This window comes from Myotis daubentonii, chromosome 9 (assembly GCF_963259705.1).
Source record: "Myotis daubentonii chromosome 9, mMyoDau2.1, whole genome shotgun sequence".
NCBI lineage: Eukaryota > Metazoa > Chordata > Mammalia > Chiroptera > Vespertilionidae > Myotis > Myotis daubentonii.
Genome location: NC_081848.1, coordinates 40,951,939 through 40,972,188, shown reverse-complemented (window position 1 = coordinate 40,972,188; position 20,250 = coordinate 40,951,939). Strand labels below are relative to the sequence as shown.

Here is a 20,250-nt window from a genome sequence, read left to right as displayed (position 1 = left end):
CCATGAGTCCCCATAGTGTGAGGGTAGAGCTGAGCAATCCTCTCTGAGTGTGGCCTGACTCATCTGAGAGGAGAGGAGCTGTTGCCTCTTGCCTCCCCAACCCTCTTCTCTTCTTCTCACGGCAGACAGTATAGGACAGATAAGCCTGTAGGCCCAACCAACCCCAACCTCTAGGAAGGAATAGGTCACTGGAGGCTCTTGCTATGGTGACTTTCCAAGTGATGATAGCCATGAGTGATATAATAACTGAAGGTAGCGGTGTGGTGTTAAGTTCAGATAGAGGTTGGTGATGCTGATGGCAATAAAGACAGTGGCAGGGATAATGATGATATTAGAGACAGTGATAATGGTATTGGTGATTCTTAGAGTCATGATTTCATTAGTGATTCTGAAGTGTCAGGTGACAGTGATGATGATAATGATTGTGCTGGTGGTGGGTGACTATGACAGAAACAATGATAATAATTAGGACAATATTGGTCATTTATTCATGATGATATTGGTGATTCCCTATAAGATAATGGGAATACTAATGATGACTGTAGTTATGGTGGTTATTTTCATGGTAACGTTGGTGGTTATGATGATGTTAATGATGGTTAAGACAAAGTTTGACCACTGGAATCTCATTCATTCTTTCAAAATTACTTGTATGATGAATGTTTTCCAAAAACTTATCATAGAAAATGACTAAACCACTAGAAGCACAATTGCATGTAACAAGCATATAGGTAATTGCAGATGAATGAATATTCAAGTTCTTAGCTGTGGTGTTTAAAAATTCTTCATTGCCTCAGAGGTGTGGCATTGACATTTTGGAAGGAAAAACAAAGAATTAGTCAAGACGTCATGAGTTGAAGCAAATGATGAAAATTAATATTTTATTTAACATTGGTCACCTCACAATAAATTATGTAGAAAATACATGTTTGAATACTTTTAATTGCTGGGCGACAAAATCTGTTTTCTTAAAAACACATACAGAGAGAAAAAACACTTGTTCTGTACCTCTAGGGCCAAGAACAAATAGATCACTGCTGGCCCCTGCTGCTCCTGAGGAGGTGACAACCCCCCACCCCCTCCTCTCCCAGAGTTCCCTTCCCCAGCCCACAAGCATCTCTGAGCAGGATGTCTTGTCCAGCTGACCCCCTTGGTTGTGTCTTCCCAGGGTAAAGACTCCTCTGAGCGGACCCCTGAGGAGTCCCCAAAGAAGCAGGATGGCCTAGCCCAGATTGCACCAGACCTGACCGTGGTCCAGTTCATCAAAGGTAGGTGAGCTCAGGCAGGACTGTGTGGAGGTACAGCTGGAGGGGCATTTGAGACTGTACAAGCTCTAGCCCCTTCCTGTCTTTTTTGATTCACCTTCCATACCTATCGGCCTCTCATGAGCACCCTACACTTCTTGTGAGTCTCTGCTCACATGACCCCCTCTGCCTGGAACATCATTTTTTATTGCTATCAAAATCTTCCTTGTTCCTCTAGGTCAAAATCAAGTGCCACTGCTCTCCTTGGCTCTCCTAGCCTGGCTCCCCTCCTCTCGGCTCTCTGAACCCTTAGGGCTTCCAGATCAGCTCAGATCTGTGCTGCACACTGGTCCAGTCCTTCCCCCAGCAGTGTGCTCCTGAAGGCCAGGGACTGTGTCATCTGTGACCCCCTCTCCCAGCTACCACTGAGCCCCACTAGCAGCGGGCTCTCAGTAAATATTAAATTCCCAGGCAGTGGTATGGGTAGAGGGAGCTCTGGGCTAAAGTGCAGAAACCTGGACTTTAGTCCTGGGCGATTGCTCCTCTCTGGGCCTTGGTTTTCCCATCTGTGCATTGGGCGGTGCGTGTGTGTGTGTGTGTGTGTGGGGGGGTAGATTCAATGATCTAAGATCCATGCCACCCTGATCCTGAGACTATGAGCTCAGTTGATCAGTAACCAGGGTCCTTGCTGTAGCCAGGCCATCCTCTCTGGAGATTCTGATCCCATGACCACTGACTGTCTGCTGTGAGCCAGGCTCTTGTACAGCCCTGGACGTCAGGTCAGAGACCTGGATTAGAGGCCCCACCACTGACCAGGGCACAGTCTTACGGAAGTTCCTTTCCTCCCCTAACCTGCGTTTCCTCACCTGAAAGATTGGGTCTGTAATCCTTTCTCAAGGACTATTAGAAAAATCAAATGGGATGATGAATGGAAAGCCCTTCGTATATTATTTTTTTAAACTCTACTTATATAAGGTACAATTATTATTTCAAGTATCACTCCTTGCACTACTGGTATTATTCTGACTGTATCCTGGGACAATAAATCAAGCTGCTTGTGGTTTAAGGGGGTGATAACCACAGGGTTTACATCATGATCCCACTAAGGACTTTTGCAATAGGAATTTAATTAAGCCCAATCCTTGGAAAACGTTTCCTAAGACATGATGTTGGGATATCAGTCATTTAGCCCCCAGTTCTCCAGCATCCCAGGGAAAGGGGGCGTGGACCCCTTTGAGCTGGGCCTAGAGGGAGGGGCCTGGGCTCCTTAGCCTCAGCTCACCCTCAGCTGCTGGGGGTGCTGGCACGCTGCTCCATGGGGGAGCTTATTAATCATTGCTTTGGCTACTGCCCAGGGAGAAGTTGGAGCCAGTCACTGAAACTGGAGTGGGTGTCTGGGGCCAGATTGTCTCTGGTAGTTTTAACTTCTACACAAGCTGCTCGGCCTTCTGCGGAGCTCGAGGGACCACTGTGACCCTGAGGCTTGGCCTTGACCCCCTGGAACCATGGAGAAGCAGAGGGAGGAGGAACCATGGTCCTCCAGCTGGAGGAGCCCTAACTCTTGGGGGAAGACAGTCCCTGAGCTCAGGAAGTCCCCAGTCTGGTAGGGGAGACATCGTCCCTGAGGCGGAGAGGCCCTGGCTGAGGGCAGAGACAAGTGCCTGTGCTGGGGAGGTCCCTGTCCAATGGCGGATACATAATCCCTGAATGGAGGGAGAACCCACCTGCCTTGTCTAATGGAGGAGGCCTGGCCTCTGTGCTGGAGGAGGCCCCTGTCTGATGGAGGAGACATTGTCCTTGAGTTAAGGGAAGTCTCTGGCGAGTAGAAGAAACACAGTCCCTAAACTGGGGGGGGGGTGGAGGGGCTGTTCTATTTGAGGGGGGTACCGGGCCTCTGAGCTGTGGGAAGCCCTTTCTGATAAGGCAGACGTAGCCTCTGAGTGGAGAGAGGCCTGGCTTGTCTGATGGGGAGACATTGTGCTAAGCCAAGGAAAGCCTCTGCCGAATGGATCAGACACCCTTCTGAGCTGGAGATGGACCCTGGGGTTTCCCTTCAGGTACCCTGTCTAAGTGCCCTTCAAGAATTTTCCATCTGCTCTAGGACCAGGCTGCCGATGCTGGAGATAGCGAATGGGCACTGCAGTGATTAGCACAGGAGAATGGAATGGAAAGTTACAGCGGTTCTCAACCTGTGGGTCGCGACCCCTTTGGCGGTCGAATGACCCTTTCACAGGGGTCGCCTAAATACATCCTGCATGTCAGATATTTACATTACGATTCATAACAGTAGCAACATTACAGTTATAAAGTAGCAACGAAAATAATTTTATGCCCTAACCGGTTTGGCTCTGTGGGTAGAGAGTCGACCTGCAGACTGAGGGGTCCCGGGTTCGATTCCGGTCAAGGGCATGTGCCTTGGTTGCGGGCACATCCCCAGTGGGAGGTGTGCAGGAGGCGGCTGGTCGATGTTTCTCCCTCATCGATGTTTCTAACTCTCTGTCCCTCTCCCTTCCTCTCTGTAAAAAAATCAATAAAATATATTTAAAAAGAAAATAATTTTATGGTTGGGTCACAACATGAGGAACTGTATTTAAAGGGCCAGAAGGTTGAGAACCACTGATAGTAGATGGAGTCAGGCAGCCAGAGGCCCAGGAATGGGGTGGGGAGGGGGAGAAGGGAGAATGGCCTTATACTGAGTCAGGAAACCCCCAGAAACTTATAGACTTGCCCCAGCCTCTCCAGCCAAACTGGGGTGAGTCCCTACCACCTGTACAATGAGGGCACCTGTACAGCTTGGGCCAACCCCAGGCCAATCCTGGACGGGCAGCTCATGGAGGGAGGGAGGAAGGGAGACTGGAGCCAAAGGCCTGGCATCACATGCCCCTGCTTCGAATCCTGGCTGACTGTTCTCTGTATGTGACAAGGGACGGGGGACAGGAGGCAGGCCTGGGACATGGATGAAGGGGAATTCCACAGCCCCTGCTCCCACCTCCCCTGCCCAGACTGCTTGGCTCCCATGAAGACAGCTCCAGGCCTTCCCCGGGGGGTGAGGGAACCAGCTGGCTTGGCTCTGGCCCTGCTCCGAGGTGGGCAGAAATCTCCCGTGACAGAGGCCCTGGCCCTGCTGCTGCAGGAACTGAAAGGACGCTCCCCGCCCACTGGGCCCAGAGAGGCCCCATGGTCATGTTTCCGGACCAGCCCAGTCTGGCAAGTGGTTTATTCCTCTGATACCTCTTCTTAGAAAGGCCTTTCCTCCTCTCTCCATCCCACCTGCAGGCGGAAACACTTCTCTTCCTCTTTTGTTGTTAGTGGAGAGAGTCATTCCTGTCAGAACAGAAGTGACTTCTTGGCTGTACCTTGGTGGCCCCTGCTGATAAAGGCCTGAAGCCAGAGCTTGGGCTCCCCCGGTGTCAGGTGCCCTCCGTTTAGCAGCCTTGCAGTGAGGAAACCTGTACCCAGGTGCCAGTTTAGGAGCCAGCAGGAGACTGGGAGCTCATCCCTTCTCTTCCTGCCTCCAGGCCTTGGGCCCTGCAGTGCCCCTATTAGGAATTCCTTTTCTTTCTCACCCAACCGCTCCAGACCCTCCCATTCCTCAGGCCCCCCCCTCCAGGAAGCCGCCCAGCACCCAGCCTGCTCAGGTTTCACCTTACCTGGAGGTCTTAGATCGGCCCCAACATTTTGACATTTGACCACATGTTAGTCTGTATGTCCATTCATTCATGCCCTCACTCATGCCAACATGCTTACTGTGCCCCCAGGCTCTGGAAATTCTGCAATTAGCCCAACAGACAAAAATCCCTGCTCTAAATGAAACTTGCATTCTGATGGGTGACAACAGAATGGTCCAATCAGTAAAACGTGTAGTATGTTAGGTAACGCATTTTGGAGAAACATGAACTAAGGATGGAGAGATCAGGGGAGGAGATGTCCCGTGTTGAGGATAAAGGAGGGAAGGCAAAGGCCTGGGCTGGCTTTGAAAGAGCTATAGCAGGACAGGATGGAAAGGGCCAAGTGGGGGGAAAAGAAGAAAAGATGAATAAGTAGAACAGAATGGATGAAGTGAGATGGGGTGGCATGAATGAAATAGAATCAGATAGGATGGTATGGAATAGAAGTATATGGCATAGAATTTTGAATGGAATGGAATGGAAAGAAACACAGTTGAATAACATGCAATGTAATTCAATGGAATAGAATGAAACAGAATTTCAAAAATGAACTGCAATTAAATGGAAAGGAGTCAGATGTACTAGGATAGAATTGAATGTAACAATCAAATGGACTGAGATGGGATGGAAGGAATGTGACAGTGTAAACTGAACAGGGCAGGATGGAACAGAAGTGAATGACATGAGTGGCTGCCCACCCTGACCTTCTCCCCATTCACCCCAACAGTCTTCCCCAGGGTGCTGCTTCGAACCCTGCGACACCCCATCTTCCTGCTGGTGGTCCTGTCCCAGGTGTGCGTGTCGTCCATGGTGGCGGGCATGGCCACCTTCCTGCCCAAGTTCCTGGAACGCCAGTTTTCCATCACAGCGTCCTATGCCAACATGCTCATTGGCTGTCTCACCATCCCCTCGGCCATCGTGGGCATCGTCGTGGGGGGCATCCTGGTCAAGCGCCTCCACCTGGGTCCCATGCGCTGCAGCGTCCTTTGCCTGCTGGGGGCGCTGTTCTGCCTGCTTTTCACCCTGCCCCTCTTCTTCATGGGCTGCCCTACCCACCAGATCGCAGGCATCTTCCACCGGCCTGGGTGAGTATGTGTGAGAGCCTGGGAACCAAAGCATGGAAGAGGGTGGGACCAGGAAGGGGGTGGCCCAAACAAGGCCAGGCCAGTGGGGCACCTCAAATCTCACCTCCCCATGTCCCTGTCTCCTCCTCTCCCCACTGGACGCAGTTGTGAGCAGTGGGACCTGCCTCTCCAGTGAACCTGTCAGGCAACACTAGAAGGGCCAGGGAGGGAAGGAATTGCACGGGCCTGAGAGCTCAGGCCTGGGGAGGGATGGAGGCTGGACCAGGGCAGAGCCTCTTGTGGGCATGGCATCTGCAGAGTGGACAAGCGCTGTGTGCCTGTCGAGGTGGGGTGCCCCAGAGGAGCAGGACCCAGCTCAGCCTAAGGAAGGCTTTGGGAAGGGGTTGCCCTGGAGACCTCGGAGATTCTTGGTTTTGGAGCCTGGGAGCTAAATTCTGTTGTTCCATGGCCCTGAAATTCCAGAATTCTTTTTTCACGTCTGTGGGGCAGCATCTGCCTGCAGCCCCAGCAGGAAATCCTCTGACGACTCTCTCCTTCCCTCTCTGGCACCCCCCCCCCCCCCGCCCGCCGTCACCCTGCCCCCATACACATACCTTCTCCCCGCGGGAGCAGCTTGGAGAGGATGCTGGAAGTTACACGGCTGCCTCTTCTCCAGGATGATCTCATCTTTCCTAGGAACTGTTCCAGGCTTCGGCTGGCCTGACGCTCAGCTAGAATTCCCCAACTTTCTCTGTTCCTGCCTCTCCCAGGCATCTGCTCCCTCCCCTGGGCGCCAGCTTTCTGCACCTGGGGCTCCTGTTTGACGGGAGTGGGTGGGGACTCGGCTCAGGCTCAGAAATGCTCAGTCCTGGCCTCCCTGTCCCAGGTCCCACCTCACGGACCTCTCCCCACCTCCTTTCCCTCCTCCCTTCCCTTCTCCTTCCCCAGGGAGGCATCTCTGGTATCCAGGGTGGGGCCTTCTGTGTGCAGAGCCCAGCAAGAGGGCTTCAGCCAGGCCCTGGGTGAATTGATTTTTGGAATAAAAAGTAAATGAATATGTTACCACATATATTTTTTTCTTTTTTAAACTGTACCTGTCCCCACTGCAATGGCTCAGTTGGTTGAGCATCATCCTGTGCACCGAAAAGTTGCCTGTTCAATTCCCTGTTAGGGCACATACCTCGGTCATGGATTTGATCCCCAGTTGGGGAGCATGCGACAGCCAACTGATCAATGTTTCTCTCTCACATGGATGTTTCTTTCTCTGTCCCTCTTCCTCTCTCTCCCTCCCTCCCTCCCTCTCTCCCTCCCTCCCTCCCTCCCTCCCTCCCTCCCTCCCTCCCTCCCTCCCTCCCTCCCTCTCCCTCCATTCCTCCCTGTCTCTCGCTGCATGTCCTCGAGTGAGGATTTTTTAAAAGCCTATACCACATAACTTATTTCTCTTTTCTTCTCTCTCTCACCTTAACTCTGACATCTCACCTCACCTGTGTTCTCATCTATATTCTTTTTTAAAAAAATATTTTTTATTGATTTCAGAGAGGAAGAGAGAGAGAGAGAGAGAGAGAGAGAGAGAGAGAGAGAGAGAGAGAGAAACATCAATGATGAGAGAGAATGATTGATTGGCTGCCTCCTGCACGCCCACAACCGGGCATGTGCCCTTGACCGGAATTGAACCTGGGACCCTTTAGTCTGCAAGCCGTCGCTGTATCCACTGAGCCAAACAGGCTAGGGCTATATTCTTGCAATTTACTCACTGAACTTTGGGTTCTAATTCATTGAAGAAGCCTTTCTGGACCAAGTGAGCAAATTGAACAGAATTTCTCATGCTCCAGCCCAACTAATGATACCAATCGCTGCCTGGGCCTCTGCCTGCACCACCCCAGGCCCACAGCACCTCCAGCTGCCCCGCTGGCCTCCTGCTCTCAGTGGGCCATTGGCTCTTTGGCAGGTTTCCTCCCTCCAAGCTGTGATGCCAGCTCACATCTGAGTCCCAGGGCACCTCTGCTCCTCCCGGGTGACCTGCCCCTGGGACCGCCTCTCTCCTCGTCTCCTGCCCCATCTTGCCCTGGCTGACTAGAGTGGGGGCTCTCCTGGGACTTGGGGACTGAATCTCTGAGGGAAGGCAGGTGGGACATACCATGTGCCCTAGACAGGGTAGTGAGAGTTTTGTGAGGTCATGAGACTGGAGAATGGTGATGGGGTGGGGGATCCTCAGTCAAGGTGACAGAAAGAGAAACTGAGGCCCAGAGAGAGGCAGGAGCAGGTCGGAGACCCCACAGCTAGTCAGGTGTCCTGAGTTCCACACACTCAGCTCAAATTTTCCAAGAACAAGAAGTAATCCAGTTACATCGAGAAAAAGCGCTTTTCACCTGAGACTAGATTCTAGGAGGAATTTATCTCATGTTCCCTAAAGAAGGACCCCCGAGGAGCAGAGATGTTTACAGAAGCAGTTCAAACAGCACCGGCTCTCGGGGCGGGAGGAGTCCAGAGGCCTCTGGTCCCCTCTGCTCCCTACCTCCCTACCAGGAGGCCATGGAGCTCCTAGCTGTCTTCCTGCCCGCACGCCTCCACTGCAAGGCGCTCACCTCCACACGCCATGGGGCAGCCCAGGCAGCGTAGGACCCACATGGGGTGGACATCTCTGGTCACGGCTCTCTCAGTGGGGAGCCAGGCTGAGGGCTAAGGTAGCTCTGGTGTGTGGCCTGAGGGAGGGAGAGCCAGGCCAACCCTCTGGCCTTCTCTTACACCAGGTCCCAGCCTGGACTGGAGTCCTTCCCAGGCTGCATGGAGCCCTGCGCCTGCCCTCCGGATGACTTCAACCCGGTCTGCGACCCCAGCACCCGTGTGGAGTACCTCACCCCCTGCCACGCAGGCTGCACAACCCGGATGGTCCAGGAGATTCTGAACAAAAGCCAGGTGGGTCAGGCCTCTGGCTGCTCCCCCTACCTCTCGTGGGCTTTCTGCCCTTCCCTGTCTCTGTGTGCCTGTCACACTCCCCAACTCGGAATGTGCTCACTCTCTGGTGCATCTGTCTGTCTGTCTGTCTCCTGTTGGCAGAGGTAGGACGTTATTCTCTCAATAAGCTTTCATTGCCAGTCTGGGCCCAGTCATGTGCCAGTGCCCACAGGGGAAGCAGATCTGGCCCCAGCTGCCCACACAGGAGAGATGCCAAAGGAAATAACTCAGGAATTCCCGGGGTGCTTCTAGGCAGGAGAAGTGGTCCCCCCACACACAGACAAGGAGGGAAGGAGATACGGAGGTTTCACAGGACTTGGCATCTGTGCTCGATCTTCAAGGGTGAGCCGGCAAAGTAGGGACGGGCTTCCCAGGCAGGGGGAAGAGCAGGAGCCCAGAGTCTAGAAGCAAGCCCAAGCACAGGGTGCACACACACACACACACACACATACACACACACATACACACATATACACACCCATATACACACACACATATATACACACACATACACATACACACGTATACACACCCACACACACATACACACACATACATACATATACACACACATACAACATACACACATATACACACCCATACACACACATACACACACACATACACACGTATACACACCCATATACACATACACACACAATGTTTCATGAAAATGCAAAGCGCTTGTTGGAGCAGAAGCTCGGGTTCATGGAGGGAAAGCAAGGCCCAGACCCGGAAGGGCCTTGAATGCCAGACCATGAGAGGGCACTTTATCCGGAGAGCAGCGGGGAGCCTTGTTTGACTTTTAAGCAGGGGAGTGACAGAGTCAGACCTGTGTGTGATCACTGAGGCCATGGTGGGAGGAAGGAGAGCCGAGTGCAGGCTGGGAGACGGGAGACCAGAGGGGAGGCTGGGCAGTGAGCCCATCAGTCAGCCCAGGGGCCCTGCCTTCCAGGAACTCTCCGGGTGGGAAAGGGGCAGCGCCTGCAGCAGCAGCGCATTCTGTGGGAGCCCTAGAAAGGCCATTGAGACCAACTGGCTCCTCCTCCCCTTTCTCCTCAGTCCCAGCAAGTGACAAACGGGCACAAAATCCAGCCCCAGGTTGTAACGCACGTGTGTGTAGGGTGGTAGGGTCAGGCTTATTGTTATGACAACTCTGCCCTCTCTCCAGAGTCTCCCACCTGCCGCTGTGTCCTACTTGGCACCAGCCTGCAGCTCTCCCAGGAAGAGGCCTTTCCGCACTGGCTGGTGCGGAGCAAAGCACCTGGCTGATTGTGCTTCCGAAGCCGGCCAGGCAGCCCCTGGGCTGTGTAAACTGTTTGCATTTGGAATAAATGTAATCCAAGCCTTTGGAGCCTCCTGTCACTCCCTGTCCTGACCTGGGGTGACCTCCCTGGGATCACTCCAGAAGCCTCCAGGCCCCAGTGGCCGGGGCAGTATTCCCCAAGCGGACAGTGCACTGTGAATATGGGCCCCTGAACACTGAGGCCAGGCCACATGGTTCAAACCCCTGTTCTGCCTCTGACTCTGTTGCCTTAGGCGAATTAATCTGTGCCTCGGTTTCCTGGTCTGTAAAATGGAGATGCTAGTAGTGAGTGCCTACTCTATGCCAGTCACTGTCGTAAATGCTTTCTGCAGATGAATTCATTAAGTTGGAAGTGAAGAGCCACGTGATATAATCCATGAAAAGCACTTAGCACAGTGCGTGGGGAATGTTAAGCACTCAGTAATACCCACTCCTGTTTATACCCATTAAACAGATGGGAAATCGAGGTCCTTACCAGGTATTGTACAAATGCCCAAAGTCATCATACCAGAGCTGGGAGTAGAACCAGGGCTCTGACCTCCCAGCCCAGCCCCCTTTCCAGAGCACCCTCAGAGGCTGGGTTTTGAAATAGTGCTAGGAGGCGCCCAGCCCTGGTCAGCACTCAGGAACTGTCACTCTGTCCTGGAATGGTCTCTTGGTGAGCCTGCCTCCTCGGCCGACTGCGAGCTCCCGGGCCCAGGGGTGGGTTGGTCCATGTCCAGCACAGCTGTGCTCAGTAACCAGCTATGAAGAAGTGAGTGGGAAAGATGGGGTGAGGTGGCTGGGTGGCGGGATCTTGGCTTGGGCTGCATCAGAGGTAGATGGAGAGATAGAATAACTTTTTTAAAAATATATATCTTTATAGATTTCAGAGAGGAAGAGAGAGGGAGAGAAAGATAGAAACATCAATGATGAGAGAGAATCATTGATTGATTGCCTCCAGCATGTCCCCTACTGGGGATCAAGCCTGCAACATGAGCTTGTGCCCTTGACCGGAATCGAACCTAGGACCCTTCAGTCCACAGGTTGACACTCTATCCACTGCGCCAAACCGGCTAGGGCAGAACTTTCACCCATAGAATTGGATGAATGTGAATGAAGGGCTGGGAAAATCCCCAAGAAAAAGGCCCCTTGCTTCTGTGTCCACCCCAGCCTCCCAGAAAGGAGCAGGGCAGGCTGTTTCTCCCCAGCACCCTTGCCCTGGCTCATTTCTCCACTTTCCTGGCCCAGTGAGCTGTTTGGCCTGTAGGTGAAGGTCCAATGTGTGTGCTCAGGAGGTCACAGACACAGGGCCCAGCCTCGCCATGCACAGGAGCTCTGCAGAGCAGTGGGAAGTGCACCCGCTTCCCCATGCCTGAATCCTAGGTGTCCCCTCTCTCAGATCAATACCCAGCTCTCCATGGCCCTCCCCGTGCAGTTGCCAGAGCAGCTTTTGTGCCATCAGGTCTTTTCTCTCCCGTGCATAAAGTCTTTCCAAGGCTCCCGGCATCCAGCTCAGGGCTTCCCAAGCCTTTTCACACTGGGAAGTGTCTGGGGCTGCCCGGGCTGATGGTGAGAGGCCCACGGGGTTCCAGCTGCCCTCGGCCAGCCAGGCCGCACTGGGCCAGTCCCTGCACAGCTGTGTCCCAGCTGCAGCCCGAGGCTCTCTGGGGCACACTGCTCAGGAAACTCTGATACTGTACGTGGGGAACAAAAGAAAAGCCTGGCTTCCTGGTTTGGTTTTGCGTTTGTCGGGCACCTGAGGGCACTGCCAGTCGAGACCACTTCTGAAAGAATCCTTGGCTGGAGGTTTTCCAGGCCACTGGAGGGTAGGAGTGTGGGCTGCAATCAAACACCCTTTGCCAGCCTGGGATGGCTCCGTGCAGTTTGGAAAGGCGTCAGCGTTTACTCCTACTTCAGCGTTTAGAGGGGTCCCAGTTTCTTGGGGGGTCTCCTATTAGACTTTTCACCCTGGCAGGAGGGAGGGCTGGGACTCATGCTCTGGCCCTGTAGCCCCCAAACCTCAGAAAGCTGCACTCCATTGCACAGAAGCCTGTTTCAGGACTCTGCGCATCTCTCAGCATCTGGCCGCCCTGAGTACCGAACCTCAGTACCGTTCACATTCTGCCAGCCTGTGGGTGCATTCGGGACCGTATGTTCAATACCGTATCCAGTATTTTAAGTTGTTGTCAGCAGGATGATTGGCAGGGCCCTGGTCCACCGTGTCTCTGGAAACAGCAGTCTGGGTTCCTCTCTCACAATGCCACCACAGCCGTCCTTTGAGCACCGCCCCTCTGCCCTCTGCGCTCTCTGCTCCAGGCAGAAGGGAAGAGTGGCTGGGGTCTTTCATGCCCCTGTGAGTTCACATTTGACCCTCCCCCACTCATCCCAATTTTCCTCTTGGCAAACTTTTATTCATTCCTCAAGACCCAAGTCCTGCCCCCCTCTTTGGTCAAGCCTTCCGCCTGCAGAGCTGGCTACATCTCTCCACCCTGCTCCAGTCTCTCTGAGAGTCCCCTGTAGGGCCCGAGTTCTGGAAGACCTGGGTAACATGCGGCGGCGGGGGGGGGGGGGGGGGGGAGGGGGGAGAGCACTGAGCTGAAAATCAGAGTTCCTTCCCTAAAACTCTTCGTTGCTTTGATTCCTTGCACATATGGTCAGGAGTCTGGAACATTCTGACATCACCGGGTAAAGGAATGAGTTTGTGTGTGTGGGTATGTGTGAGGGTGTATGTGTGTGTGTGTGTTTGTGTGTGTGTGTACAGGGTAAGGCACAAGTAGGTTTACAGTTGTGAGTACATGAAACAGTTTATTCTTATATTATTATTTACTAATTATTGTGTTATTTTCCATATGAACAACTGTAAACCAACTTTTGCCCTATATGGTATGTATATGTGTGTATGGTATGTGTAAATGGGTGTGTGTGTGTCTGTGTGCGTATGGTGTGTGCGAATGTGCATGTGTGTGTATGATGTGTGTGAATGTGCATGTGTGCGTATGGTGTGTGCGAATGTGCATGTGTGTGTATGATGTGTGTGAATGTGCATGTGTGTGTATGGTGTGTGTGAATGTGTGTTGTGTGTGTGTATGGTGTGTGTGAATGTGTGTGTATATGGTGTGTGTGTGTATGATGTGTGTGAATGTGCATGTGTGTGTGTGTGTATGGTGTGTGTGAATGTGTGTTGTCTGTGTGTGTATGGTGTGTGTGTGTGGTGTGTGTGTGTGTATGGTGTGTGTGTGATGTGTGTGTGTATGGTGTGTGTGAATGTGCATGTGTGTGTGTGTATGGTGTGTGTGAATGTGTGTTGTCCGTGTGTGTATGGTGTGTGTGTGTGAATGTGTGTTGTGTGTGTGTTGTGTGTGTGTGTATGGTGTGTGTGTGTGCTGTGTGTGTATGGTGTGCATGTGTGTGTGTGTATGGTGTGTGTGAATGTGTTGTCTGTGTGTATGGTGTGTGTGTGTGTATGGTGTGTGTGAATGTGTGTTGTGTGTGTGTGTATGGTGTGTGTGTGTGAATGTGTGTTGTGTGTGTGTGTATGGTGTGTGTGTATGGTGTGTGTGTGTGTGTGTGTATGGTGTGTGTGAATGTGCATGTGTGTGTGTGTATGGTATGTGTGTGTGTGTGTGGTGTGTGTGAATGTGTGTTGTGTGTGTGGTGTGTGTATGGTGTGTGTGTGTGTGTGGTGTGTGTGTGTATGGTGTGTGTGAATGTGTGTTGTCTGTGTGGTGTATGTATGTGTGTGTGTGTGTTGTGTGTGTGTATGGTGTGTGTGGTGTGTGTGAATGTGTGTTGTGTGTGTGTGGTGTGTGTATGGTGTGTGTGTGTATGTATGGTGTGTGTGTTGTGTATGTGTATGGTGTGTGTGAATGTGTGTTGTCTGTGTGTGTGGTGTGTGTGTGTGTGTTGTGTGTGTGTATGGTGTGTGTGAATGTGTGTTGTCTGTGTGTTGTGTGTGTGTATGGTGTGTGTGAATGTGTGTTGTGTGTGTGTATGGTGTGTGTGAATGTGTGTGTGTGTGTGGTATGTGTGTGTGTGTGTATGGTGTGTGTGAATGTGTGTTGTGTGTGTGTATGGTGTGTGTGAATGTGTGTTGTGTGTGTGTATGGTGTGTGTGAGTGTGTGTTGTGTGTGTATGGTGTGTGTGAATGTGTGTTGTGTGTCTGTGTGGTGTCTGTGTGGTGTGTGTGTGTGTGTGTGTGTGTGTGTGTGTTGTGTGTTGTGTGTGTGTGTGGTGTGTGTGAATGTGTGTTGTCTGTGCGTGTATGGGGTGTGTGTGTGTGGTGTGTTGAGGGTGATGCTCTTCTTGGCTCCCCTCCCTTTCCTCCTTCCCACTCCCCTTTGTCCCCACAGCCTCATGCAGGCTCAGCCCATCTGTGTGCAGACAGCCAGCCCGAGCCCAGGGACCTGCCATCTGACTCAGCCTCCCATCTGCTCTGTCCCAGCTGGTTTGGGTCTGTCAAGCCTTCTGAGCCACAGGCCCTCGGCCAGCTGCTGGCCCCTGAAGGCTCTTCCTCCTCTTCCCCACAGGTTTTCTACACCAACTGCAGCTGCGTGGAGGGGGGCGGCCCTGTGCCCGCGGGCTCCTGTGACTCAGCCTGCAGCCACCTGGTGCTGCCCTTCATGCTCCTGATCAGCCTGGGTGCAGCCATGGCTAGTGTCACCCACACTCCCTCCTTCATGCTCATCCTAAGGTGAGAGCAGGGATGGGTCAGAGCTGGTGGACACCAAGAGATCCTTACCCACAGGCAGGACAGGAATCCAGAGGGAGGAGTCTGAAGAAGGAGGGGTGGGCCACTACAACACAGCAGGCTCCCACTGTCCTGTCTTCATCCTCATGGCAACCTGCTGAGATGAAGTTTTCACCCATCTTACAGATAAGAAAACTGAGGCTCAGAGCAATTCAGAAGCTAACCCACAGGTCATGTGGCAAGTGTTGGGTGGCAAGCCCAGCCCCTACCTGTCCCAGGGGAAGGGAGGCCACATCCAAGGCCCTGCCTTTGCCTCCCAGTCACAGGGGAGAGGAAGTGGAGTGTCATCTGACTCCCCACCCCGACCCTATCTGTCAGGAGCGGGCCACAGGAGTGCACGCAGAAAACCGGACGCTATCAGTGTGGTCCATGATTCTGAACACCCCTCCGACCAACAAGCACCGAAGGGCCCACTGTGGAAGCAGCCCAAGATCCAAGATCTTCCTGGCTATTGTCCTGAGGGTGCCTGAGGGACCGACAAATTGTCTCCTGGGGCCAGAGTCAGCAGCTCCCAGGGTGGGGCTGCAATAAGGGGACCTCATAGAAGGATAATTCCAATTTCCATTATCCTGGGATTATTTTATTCCCTGTTTTCTAGAAAATTAGAATGGGGATGGACCCCCGTAGAAATATTAGAAGGCATGTAGATCCATAAAATAGTCTGGCCACAAGAGAGAAAGTAGAGGAATCGGATGCCCCAGCAGGCAGCCTGCGTATGAGGAGTTAAGGCAGGCCACGTGCTGCACAAATTCTAACTCCTGAAACCATCAACCGTGGGATCTCTGCCAAGTCACTTAGCCTGTCCAAGAAGCTGTCAGTCTCCTTATCTGTAAAATGGGGCTAAGGATACACCTACCTCATGGGGGTGAGGATGGGTTTGCAATATAGAATGAGTTCTTCATAATTGCCAGTTGCTGGTACCACTTAGGAGAGGAGCCAGTGCTTCTCAGGGCGTCTGGGCCATAGCCTTACCGTGGTTGAGGGAGTTAGAAGGCATGTCTGGCTGCCCAGCTCCAGGTTTTGTCCAGTGTATGAGGAAGGGGAGAATTTGGTGGAGCCAGGGGATAGGGATGGGAGGTATCTGTGACCAGGGACATAGGGAGGTCAGCATAGGACCCTGACGGTCAGTGGCTATGCCTGGTACACGGGGATCGGGCTCTGCGGGTTGGTCACAAATGGAGTGTAGAGCCCGAGGTCCCGGCCCCATCCCACCCAAGGGCCTGGAGACGGGGAAGGCTGGCACTGGGTGGCGGGAGAGAAGGAATGTGAGAGCCCCTTGAGGACTGGGCCCCTCTCGATCCTCATGTCACCCATTTCCCTTCTTGTCAGGGGAGTGAAGAAAGAAGACAAGACTCTGGCTGTGGGAATCCAGTTCATGCTCCTGAGAGTTTTAGGTAAAGAACCTCTGGTCCAGACACTCACTGTGTGCGGGGGCTGGGGGCACAGGGATGAGTGAGACCCAGTTCCTGGCCGGGGGGGTTCACGGGCCCATGGGGAAGCAGATCCGACCCAGGGACCTGCAGGTGGGTGTATCAGCAGCTAGACAGCCCAGCAGGGAGGTAGCGTCTGATATCAGGGTGAGGGGTGGTCTTGAGGGCCAAGGACAGATGGGCCCAGAGGCCTCCAGTGGCTCAGAGCCCCTGAGGGCTTGTGTATACCAGGGGGCGGGGGGGGGGGGCGTACAGGAATGCCAGATCCGTTGTTCCCTGAGCTCCTCCTCCTGCAGCCTGGATGCCCAGTCCTGTGATCCACGGCAGTGCCATCGACACCACCTGTGTGCACTGGGACTGGAGCTGTGGGCGTCGGGCCGTCTGCCGCTACTATGACCATGACCTGCTCCGAACTCGGTGAGACCTGGGGTGGGGGCTGCCAGGGGATTGTGGGAAGGGTGCTGAAAGTACTGGAGGGGGTGGGGTGCCAGGCAGGACACCAGCAGGGAGGAGAAGCTCTGCTGGTGACAGTTGCTCTATCCAGTCCTGTGATCTAGATACTGTCTCCCCCTGTATGGAAAAGTGAGTGTTAAAGTGGCCCAAAGACACAGCTGATAAATGGCGAAGCTGGGCCTTGAACCAAGCCATCTGATGGCAGTCCGTGCAAGAACATGCATCATCATGGCTGAGTGTGAACCAGGGAACAGCCCAGTTGTGAGAGAGACAGGAAATTGGGATGGGGTAGGAAGAAGGCCTTCTCATATAACACTGGAGGCCCGCAATCTGGGCCCAGCTCTTTCTTCCTTATTGTGAGACCTGCCTTTTGGGGGGCTCAATCTTCCTACCTGTACAAGGGGAAGCCCAGAGGAACCTGAGGCAGAGAGGCTGCTGGCCCTGAGATGTGTTGGGAGATGGAAGGAGGAGGAGGGGACTAGCTAGCAGCGTTGGGAGCATGGAGCTGGTCACTTCCAGCTCTGAGGAGGGCATGGTTCCTGTGGGCTGGGACTGTGCAGGGACTTCCTAGGGGAGAAAAAGTCAAATGAGAGCCCTAACCGGTTTGGCTCAGTGGATAGAGCGTCGGCCTGTGGACTGAAGGGTCCCAGGTTCAATTTAGGTCAAGGGCAGGTACCTTGGTTGCGGGCACATCCCCAGTGGGAGGTGTGCAGGAGGCAGCTGATCAATGTTTCTCTCTCATCGATGTTTCTAGCTCTCTATCCCTTTCCCTTCCTCTCTGTAGAAAATCAATAAAATATATTTTTTTAAAAAAAGTCAAATGAGAGACTTGGTGAGTTCAACCAGGGATTTTCAGCCTTTTTCGTCTCATGGCACACATTGACTAATTACTAAAATATATTTTTGATGATCTGATATTTTTTTAAAGGTATAATTTGGATTCATTAACACCAGACAGTCATTATTGTGTTGGCTGTTGTCATTTTTTCATTTGACAATCTAAGGGAAAGAAGTCAGTGCACCTGACTAAATAGTCAGGTATTGCATGTTTTAAAAATCCTTGTAGCACGCCAGTTGGAAATCGCCCAGTTAGACGAACGGGGGAGAAGGAACCCTCTTTTTCTTTTGGTGGGGCGGCAGGGGTTGGGGGGAAATCCAGAGTTGCAATTGTCAGGCAGGGCCTCTGAGCCCTTAGACCCAGGCAGAGGCGCACTGGCCAAGGCCACGAGGCAGCCAGGGACAGGGCAGGGAGGGTGCCTAGGCTTCTGCTCCCCGCCCAGGGCTCATTCTGCAGTGTATCCCCCTCTCCCAGGCTATGGTGACACCGAGTCCACTGGGGCTGGAGGCCTCTCCTCCCCCCAGGGCCTCAATGTCTCCAGCTGCACAATGGGTGGTGATTGCTGACCCCATTCTGCGCCCAGCCCAAGGACACCGAAGCCCTGGACGGGGAGGTCCTGAGTCCACGGGTCTCTTGCTCTTCCCCAGGTTCATTGGCCTCCAGTTCTTCTTCAAGACGGGCTCCCTGGCCTGCTTCGCCTTGATCATGGCTATCCTAAGGCAGCAGGGCAAAGAGGAGGGGACCAAGGTGGTGACACGCCCTGGCCTACAGCAGCAGCCGTTAATGTCAGGACCAGAGAAGAAGCCTGAAGAATCCAGAGTGTGAGCTGTCCCAGGGCCCTCCCCTGGCCAAGAGTGGCAGCCACGGCAAGGGCCTCCTCCAGGCTCTTGGCCTGAGATTGGTTGCCAGGAGCCCTGTGGCCATCTGTGCTGTCAGGATGGACTCAGGCCTCCTCCTCGGCCTGGGGTGGGGCCAGGATCGCCTCTGTCAAGAAGTGTCCATTTGGTGCCCCCTGGAGGCAGAGCCCTGAGCTCTGAGGAGAGATCCACTGGGGCAGGAGGTGAGCGTCCAGACTGGGCAGGGCCTTTAGGAAATCTTGAGTCAGGGCCCTAAGGGTTCTGAACTCCTTGGGGAGGCTCACTCTCTGGACTCAGGAAGTCTCAGACCTTGCCCTCAGGGAGCCATGGTCTGGGTGAGGGGCTCCAGTGGAGAGGGAGACCTGGGCCCCTCACTTGGGTGTTTTCCAACTTCAAAGACCAAACACACCCACCACACACTCACTGGTACCCTATGCATTGCCAAGATTTTACACACTTGACCAGGGTCCCCACCAGTCACTGTGGCTTTTGTAACTAGAATCCTAATTTCACCATTTCCTCCTAGGCGCTTGAATCTGTGTCACCTGGGGCTCTGTAGATAATGTCCGTTTCTATGACACCTAAGTTTGGGGGGTAAACTGGTTCTCTGTGATGCGGGGTTGGTATAAGGACCTGCTCTTTGTACTGCCCAGGCCTGTAATGCCTGGGAGCAGTAATGTTCAGCTCTGTGTAATGAGTAATGTAATGCTGGGAGCAGTAATGCCCAGCTCTGTGTAACGAGTCGGTCTGTGGAATGCTCGGGTCTACACAAACTGGGCCTGTGTACGTCAGGCCTTGACTGATGCTATGGCCAGGCCTGCTTATCTCCCTGGAAGGAGAGTTTCCTGATCTGCTCCCAGCCCGTTCTGTTGCCCTCACCTATCTGACCTGGCTGGGACCTGCTGCTCCAGAGGCAGGCGACAGGGAGCCATCAGCAGCAGCTTCCCACACGCTGTATCCAGCCATGTGGGGCGGGGCCGGGGAGAGCTGAAAGGACAGGGGACACCTGGCTGTGGCCCTCTGAGCAGCTCCCAGCATCAGGCTTTGAGGCTATCTCGTGTGAAAGAAGAGGGAAGTACAGAAGTTCTGATTCCCATTTTATCCTACTATTTGTTGATACCTTTAAGTGTTTAACAAATATCTGAGCCTGTGTTTATCGGTGTCAGGAATTTCAAAGTTCCCAACAGGAAGAGGCTGTTCATGTGTTTATATTCCTTCTCCTTCCCCCATTTCCCAGGTTTTGCAGAAATAATCTGGAATTATAGATGCAGCTTGTTATTAAATTTTTTTTTTGCATACTGTCTCTTATTACAAAAATCCTTTCTTACAAACTGCGTTAGAATTTGCAACAACTGCGTTTTCTAATTACTTAGATTTAAGTTTGACTGGATTCACTGCTCACCATTATTTCTTGTGTATTACATCTTCCCCTCTCTGTATATTCTCGTCTAATTTTCATCCGGCTGGGTTACTTCCTTTAGTAATGGTTTCAGAAATGGAATGAGGGCGTCAGGCTTTCGGAGTCCTCACCTGTCCAAATCATCATTTATGTTTACCCAAGAGGAAATGGTTCAGAAAGGTTACGTAACTTGCCCAAGATCACCCAGAAAATAAATGGTGGCAGTGGGGTTAGATCCAGACTTTGTGGGAACTGAAGCTTATACAATTTGGGGAGCCCTCTAAAAAAAGAACACAAAAATGAGGT

The 20,250-nt window shown here is 52.9% G+C and overlaps 1 protein-coding gene across 1 annotated transcript in view; it reads left to right on the top strand.

Annotated features, from left to right (window-relative positions):
* SLCO2B1 (solute carrier organic anion transporter family member 2B1) overlaps window positions 1-19,841 on the top strand; it is a 59,555-nt gene extending 39,714 nt beyond the window's left edge. Inside the window, exons 8-14 of the mRNA XM_059708434.1 lie at window positions 1,169-1,268; window positions 5,640-5,997; window positions 8,727-8,892; window positions 14,747-14,910; window positions 16,297-16,361; window positions 16,694-16,814; window positions 18,336-19,841. Of these exons, the coding sequence (XP_059564417.1) occupies window positions 1,169-1,268; window positions 5,640-5,997; window positions 8,727-8,892; window positions 14,747-14,910; window positions 16,297-16,361; window positions 16,694-16,814; window positions 18,336-18,513 (1,152 nt within the window). The 3' untranslated portion in view covers window positions 18,514-19,841. The remainder of the gene's footprint in view (window positions 1-1,168; window positions 1,269-5,639; window positions 5,998-8,726; window positions 8,893-14,746; window positions 14,911-16,296; window positions 16,362-16,693; window positions 16,815-18,335) is intronic.
* Window positions 19,842-20,250: the final 409 nt, after the last annotated feature.